This window comes from Montipora capricornis, unplaced genomic scaffold (assembly GCF_036669925.1).
Source record: "Montipora capricornis isolate CH-2021 unplaced genomic scaffold, ASM3666992v2 scaffold_506, whole genome shotgun sequence".
Lineage (NCBI taxonomy): Eukaryota > Metazoa > Cnidaria > Anthozoa > Scleractinia > Acroporidae > Montipora > Montipora capricornis.
Window position 1 is genome coordinate 189568 of NW_027180246.1, and position 7933 is coordinate 197500.

The window sequence follows — 7933 nt, forward strand, 5'->3', positions numbered from 1 at the left end:
TCTTTCTCAAGCTGATGCCTGGTAAGTAAAATTAATAATAATAATAATAATAATAATAATAATAATAATAATAATAATAATAATAATATAACAGAAACTTTATTTTCACACGATAATGTTTAAAGCTCAATAACTTGTGGGGTCGTGCACAAAGGAAAGCAAATCAAATTAAACATATCAAAACGTATTGGCTTTTGCTGAGATGGGAAAACCGGGGTACCCGGACAAAAACCTCCCGGAGAAGATAAACTCAACCCACATATGACGCCGGATTTGGGAATCGAACCTTGGCCACACTGCTGGGAGACGAGTCCTCTCACCACTGCGCCATTCCATTTATGCCGAACGATATCAAAAGCAGCGCTAAGACCAAGCACTAAGAGGGTGACCTTTTGCGCCCCAATATTTAAGAGAATGTCGTTTTTCACTCTCAGCAGTGGCGACTGAGCGCCATTGTATTGTTTCTATGCGGACAGGAGCGGTCATATGCAAGACATATATAATCGGTGAGCTAGATAGCTGCCGCCTTCTCCGATAGTTTGGAAACGTAAGGAGGTTACTGACTGGGCGAAAGTTCTTAAGCGCAATGTCGAGTCTGCACTTTTTCGGCAATGGTCGCAGTAATGCCTCCTTTCAGGTGAATGCAAATTCACAAGATTCAAGTGTCAAGTTAATCATATGTTTGTGATCACCAGCAGCAGTATATCTATGACCTCAAAAACCACCGAGGTGTGCATTGGATTCAAGAGACAAGATCGTTTAGCAGCTCTCCTTATAAGATTAGCAACCTGCTCTGGTGATAATGGGGACCTTTACACCGGAGGACGAGGACAACCACGAGCACTAGCTTTCCGTACTGCGCATGTGCATAGGGTTTGGAGACAGACATTTTTTGAAGTGCGCGTGCTCAGTACTAAAAATTCGTACTCGTAGTCGTCCTCGTCCTACGATTTAAAGGTCCCTAATGCATTAAGGCGTTGTTACACTTTGCAATTTTTCGCACAACTTGTCGCGCAACGTCATTTCTACAAACGTTCTCACATTACAAGACAAGTTGTTTTACTGTTGTTACACTAAGAAACGTTTCAGGAACATTTTCATTGGCTGGTGCTGCAAACCGTTGCGACCCAATGCTTAAAGAATTCGTTGCAACCGTAGAACTCAAGTCTACTTTTATTATTTTCTAACGTTACAGACTCTTCCACCCAGTTATAGCATGCGCATTTTGCAGTAATAGAAGGATTAAGGCTTTCATGACAAACAAGGGAATTTTCCTTCGTAAATATCCCGCCTATATTTTACTAAGGCACGTAAGCTAAATTAAATTGTAAAGCTTAGCGCAAAAGCGGAATGAATGTAAACTTGCGTATAGACTGGAATACTCGCTACTTTTTAATTGTTCCAACAATTTAAAGAGTAATCCAACGAGAATAATTGTATCAATGTTACAACGTGTAAACTGGGCCTTTTAAACAATGCTGTTGACTATGGTAGTCCAGTGCACTTATGTATTTCTTTAGACTTCCAACGGCACAGAGCTCTGAGCCGGAATAAGGTAAGAAGACCATAACAATAGCTCTGCCTAATTTTATTCGAAATTAACACAGTTTATCATGGTAATAGCCAGTTGGTAAGAAAATAGAATCTTGGGTGAGCCTGTCGGAGAGGTGTTAAAAATATTCCCCACACCAGCCTCAGAATATTTTGTCCGTTAAGCGAGTTATCTGGAATAAAGTCTGTTCACACTTCTGAGCGCGAACGCCCGAAGGCTTAAGCGGGAGAAACACGATTGTTTCTAACTTTTGGACTTAGTTTCCAAGGGGTACGCGCTAAAACATGAATTACGGTTTTAAAACGATGACACAAAAGGGCAAGAAATTGTATGACAAAGATACACCCATAGATAGTAAGGAAACCGAGTCCTATAATATCAACACCCAATACTTTAAGGTCCTTTTGTTGAACCAAAGTCAGTATAATGATCATCCACAGAGCATTTGCGACTGCGAACACCACTAATGACGTGTTTCGAAGCTCCACGAGTTTTTCCTTGAGGCTCGAGGTTTGGTCAAAGGCAGAGAGCTCAGGAATAAGACACCTTTCACGTAACCCATGCCAAAATGCGCACTCGTTGGGGTAGATATCATCCAGGTAGCCTAAAGGAAGTCGATCGATTTCACGGCGCGTTAGACGGATTTTCTTCTGTCCTAAAATAAAAAAGTACAGGAGATGGCAAAACCTAAAGCGTTATATGAAAAACAGAGACGACATGTCAAAGATACTCGGAAAAATCGCAGTCATCCACAGGTAGGCTGAACTCACTTTTCTCATAGGAAAATACAGTTAAAATTTCTCAAAATCAACAAATTACTGTTGTCGGCAAGCAAAAGATTTTATCTATGTCTATTCAGGATCCGTGACCCCCCCTTGAAAAACAAAACAAAGAATTTAACTGCGAAAAAATAGACGGCGGAATGGATGACGGCATGGAATTTTGCTATTTATTTTAATTTTTTAAATATCCAGTGGAGAATTCGGGAAATTGCAATTGTGTATCCGACAGTTCCGGGGAAAAGAGTGGGGCAAATGTCCCCTCTTTCTTCCAGAGACTGTCTACGCTCCTGAAATTATTCAGAAAATTCAAGTAGAATGGTATTTTCGTCCAACTGCCAAGAACTTGACCAAATATTCTAACCGTATCTATTGACCATGCAATGTTTCGTGGGACGTGTTTAAACAATTTCGAGTTGACACAAGATGAACGAAAGAATGTTAACCATAAGATGCTGAAATGGCAAGGACCAGGGATAAACGATTACTAAACAAAAATACAAACACCTAAAAATACAAACAAAGTGAGTGGAATGTTACAACGAATTATAACGGAGACAGAAAAAACACTTACCAATTGCTCGATTAGGATGAAGAGCGAGTGATACAATGAAAACGATTTCGATATATATACGAGGTTAGCGACATGAATTTACTAAACAGAGACCGAGAACGAAGGGCAGAAACTAGGTGTTGATTACAGGCAAAGAAAGAAATAAAATCGTAACAGATGCCTAGACTGTGCAAGAATGAGTAGAACTGACCAATGTGTAAAGTAAGGGTATAATAGTACAATTTTAGTAAGCCATTTGTTACCTTGATTAGGATATTGAAGCTTCCGAATCGCAGATGACAATCTCTTGAAATGGCCTGTCTTGCAAATGTTAAACGTTTCCTTTAAGCCATCTCTTTTCATGTTTTTTAAATCTTCCAAATCGCTTGGCTCTTTGTATCCTCTCCTTTCAAAAGTGGGCCAATATTCACCCAGACCAAGTTCTTTCAACCAGTCTTCAACACTGTCCTACAAGATGCAAAAATCTCAATTGACATTTTACATGTAATTTTAATAGTCGTGTAATCCGTTCAGTTCCACTTTTGAGAAAAAAGTTTCGAGGCTCCTATCCATGACTTACCGGAATGCCCTCTTCAATATCTACCCGTGGGATTTTCTTGATTTCTCGCAGAAGTCTCATGCGATGTCCTCTCTCCTTGATGCCAATACTTTCAAGATCCTGTTAAGAAAGTGCCGGTCACATTTTCAAAGGCTCTCGAAGAATTTAGTAATTAAGTTAATGACATGGTTTTCTTTTTTTTTAGTTATTTAATATATACCTTATTACCTTTAAAGAATGTGTACGTGTGTGGATATATTAGTTTACCTTTTCTGTCATTCCAGGCAAAAATTCCATGGTGTCATATCCATGCTGACGAAAATTATTTGCATAATTCTGCAGTGACAAAATGAACGAAAAATATTATACTCTGAATTAAAGTTCAACTCAGATTCTGCATCAATCTCATTCTATATATGTTGCCAGTAAAATCCGTTTTCAGCGTAACTGGTAATCCTTACTTTACCTAGGTTGAATACGCACTCAAATGAACTGAAGAAACTTAAAATTAGGGTCAGGTTAGGATTATTATACATGGATATCAATTCATTTTATTATACAAAAGTAAATAACGAAAAGAACTGTGTTGGGTTGAGCATGCTTGTCGTTATGGTGTAGTGGTAAAGACACAAAATTATATACTATTAGATCTGGAGGGTCCGAGTTCGATTACTGTTAAGTTCTTAGAACAGGTCATTTCTCCCTTACCACGTTGTAATGTTGAGACTGAGTGGATAAGTGTATGAATACTTTAACCGATAACATAATGAGAAACATTAAGAGAGATGCGTAAAACAGAACTTGAGGGATGGTATAGGTGTTTTCAATCCTTTTTTTTTTGGGAGGGGGGTGGGGGGGGGGGGGGGTTGATTGCTGCTGTTAAGTAGGTAGAGTGCATATTCAACCTAGGTAAAATGAGGATCAATTTAACCCAGGTAAAAGCGGATTCAACCTGAGACCGGATTTGACCGTCAACATATACAGCAGTGATATGGGCTTCACTTGATCTTGAAAAATATAACATGTTCTACTGCATGGAGGAAAACATACGCTTTCACATTTTCAAGGGCTATGTCACAGTAGTTTAAAAGATTTAATAGAAAGAATCTTTTTCTGTGACTTAAACTCATATACTTAAGAAACTTCCCTCAAACTTTAGAATACGTATTTAAGGATTTCTGCAGGAAATATTGTCAGAATAATTGAATATGCAATACATATCATCCGTTGCCCGCCGTAACAACAGAGGGCATTGAATAGACGCAATTAAAATGCAGCGTAATAGTCACAAGTAAGTAAGGTGCGTGCCTGAGGGAAGGTGGATGGCGCCGAGAGCACTCGCCTCCAACCAATGTCGCTCGGGTTAGATTCCCAGCCGCTTTGTTATATGTGGGTTGAATTGGCTGCTGATGCTAGAGGTTTTTAGGTTTTTAAACCTCTAGTATTAGAGTAGTGCCATTATGATGAAAAAGGAAATCACTTCCTTTTATCTCTTCCGAATTTGAACGAGTATTTGCTTGGCACCTGATCTCGCAAAATTTTGAGCTTTATATTTTATCAAAGGCTTTTTATTTTGAGTGTAAGTTTTAGATTTCATGGTCCGCTATTACTCACGTTCAAAGCTGACCGATTGGACCCTATGGGAAAGTGACGTCATTTACTCCCTGGCTTAACTAAAATGTTAGAGTGTAAATGCAGCTTATTATATACACAAAACACGAGTTTAAAAGTCTGAAAGCCCGAAACTCCCGTGCTGCATATTAATTCAGCCTCGCTCCAGTTCCACGAAGCATAAATTCAAGTTCATTATTCACGATCTTTTTAAGGTTGTCTCACCAAAAATTCCGCTTCAGTCAACCATCGTTCTACCGGTTGGTTGAGATTCGAGTAAGAAGCTTCCTTTTTCAGCGCTGATTCGGGCCGATCACCTAGACAAACGAAAATGTTAAGAACAATCGGCCAGGCGTTTTTTTTTTTGTCAGTGGTAGAACATAAATAAAGATCGCCGGGAAAAACTCGGGCTGAGTCTACTTAGTTCGTCAGATACGAACTATCTCTCTGAGAGATAAAGTGAGCACTTCGTCCAGTGGGTAATGTGTCTTGCGTGCATCTTAACACCGGACGAACTTAGCAGACACATTGCAAATGTTTGTGGAGGCCAAGAGTGTTCAGTCCAAGTAATTCTGTCTTCGTCATTCTCTTGATTCTATGGTTGAGTATTTAACAGGGTCGTTAGTTGAATAGAATAATAATAAATTAAAAGAATCGATTAAGTATGATTATTAAGTTATGCATTTCGCGTGTTCTGATTGGTTCACTCAATCTCGGTTATCAGCTCATACACCTTAGTTTGACCTTATGTGGTAAATGATTGCGCTAAAAACGCTTTCGCTAGAGAGCGAAATGTCTCTCTGAATAAAGCCAAAAATTAAAAAAAAAAATTTTTTTTTTAGAAACTTTGGATCAATTCCGACGTTTAGAAGTACGCGAAAAGGCAAGAAGTGTTTTTGTGATGAGCCTATGTCTGTCTGACCACAAGGTATTACACAACATCACATCTTTATCAAGCCTTTTCAATTTCACTCGGATTTTCTTTCTTTTTTCGCTCGTATTTCGTACTTAATTTAATAAAACAATTATTCCATTCGCGCTTGTTGGATATGAGACTGGTTATGAGGCCAACTACGCGCCTCATTGGCTATTTACCATTTCATATCCAACGCACGCTGTTGGAATAATTGTTAAATATACTTACCAGTAAATGCCAATGGCGTGAACGATGTCATCATCGAATAATCTTCACTTCTTTGTTTTTGATCTGCGTCTATATCAGTCATGATCGATGTCGAGGCGGAGACTAATGCAGACACAGCTGAATATGGAGAGGTTTCTATGTGGTCTTCTCGCTTTCCTTGTTCTTTACTTAACGGAGACGGGATATTTAAAGGATCATGTTTAGTTTCTTTAGATTTGTTTCCATTCTTTGCCAGAGATGAATTGTATGAAGAGGGATTAGCAATACTCGTTGGACTTAAAGAAGCACTGCTGAACTGAGATTGTGGAAAAATCCGATTTTCTTCTGAAAATGCTAACTTCTGTGGCATGGTCCTCTCTTCAAGACACGAAAACGATAAAATTTGATCATCTAGGCATTCCTCAGTTTGGACTGCCTGCTCACGTAAAGTGAGAGAGTTCTTCAATTGGAACTGTCCTTCGGTAAGCACTGTAGATTCTCTAGTTTTTACTTTTCTTGAGGTATTGATCGATCTTTTCTTCTTTGGAATTTCATCGACGGAGTACACAGTTTGGTTACGAATGTTTAGACTGTCATTTTCGTGGTCTGTTGTCCGAACACCAACACCTTTCTCAGACAGGATAGTGGTTCGCGAGAGTCCTTCTGACCTCATCTCCTTCGATTTTCCATTGGAAGATTTGTAGGTTTTAATGTCTTGAATTTTCGCGCCTTCCGTTTTGACAGCTTCCGCTTCTGTAATGGTGACGACAATTTCTTCGTTCTTGGTTTGGTCTGAGGAATCGTGAATCTACGAAGCACGAAAAGAGAGGGTATCGTGCACTGTCAGCAGCTGCGCTCTCGCCCTTTGGGTGCTTATATCCAGAAATGTACGTATTGCATGCACTCCTAATTTAGATCTCCAACACAAAGTGTCCCGATAAGTCTAAGTACTTGCTACGTGTTTCCAACAATAAACATGATAGGTGCTATAAGAGCTAGGATAATTTTCGCCGTTTGTCCTCTCTTACGAATCACAGTTTAATAAATATTGAAGCTGGGGAGAAGAGCAATGGGACACTTCGTGACCCTTATCAAAATGGGCCTGCATCACATGTGCATTTCTGGACATAGAGCGACTTTCTTATGAATTTGAAAAAGTGTTTGCAATCTGTTTCACGGACCAATGTTTGGCAAGATTAAAACAAACCTTCTTCTTATTTCCGCCAAGGAAACTCCTAATATGGGCAGTAAAAAGTTCGATTGCCCGATCACGTTACAGCATTTCAAATGACGTTAAAGCGAAACTTTCCAGATAGTTCCATGGAGAGATGATGTTGTTTGCATCCGCAATCTGATTGGGTAATTTGCCGTTGTCGATAAGAGTCAGACAATGCTGTACCCGTCATGCTCGCGTCAATTTGTCACGCAATGTAATAACCAATCAGGAACGCCCATCTTGGGAAATAAACCAATCATATTGCGAGAAAGTTATAGACAACGCTTGCTCTTTTTTGTGTCATGATTTTGGTCACGCTCTGAAATAAAAACTTTCTTTGGCTTTGAATATTCTGGTAAAAAATAAATCGAAAGTGGCTCAGCGTTTACATGTACCATACCAGATTTGGGACTACTGGAAAATCCTGTCTTGGACCTACTATTTGGACATAGGTGGGGTGAAAATCACTTTGTTTCCCTATCTTTACGAATATTAAAGAAATCGTAAAACGTTTTAAGAGTTTACATGGTTTTGGGGGAC

The 7933-nt window shown here is 39.2% G+C and overlaps 1 protein-coding gene across 1 annotated transcript in view; it reads right to left on the minus strand.

The window, feature by feature from the left end:
• Positions 1-1157: 1157 nt before the first annotated feature.
• LOC138036848 (uncharacterized) overlaps positions 1158-7933 on the minus strand; it is a 29968-nt gene continuing 23192 nt past the window's right edge. Inside the window, exons 11-16 of the mRNA XM_068882914.1 lie at positions 6199-6985; positions 5280-5371; positions 3711-3779; positions 3465-3563; positions 3148-3352; positions 1158-2207 (exon numbers count right to left, since the gene is read on the minus strand). Coding sequence (XP_068739015.1) covers positions 1771-2207; positions 3148-3352; positions 3465-3563; positions 3711-3779; positions 5280-5371; positions 6199-6985 — 1689 coding nt within the window. The 3' untranslated portion in view covers positions 1158-1770. The remainder of the gene's footprint in view (positions 2208-3147; positions 3353-3464; positions 3564-3710; positions 3780-5279; positions 5372-6198; positions 6986-7933) is intronic.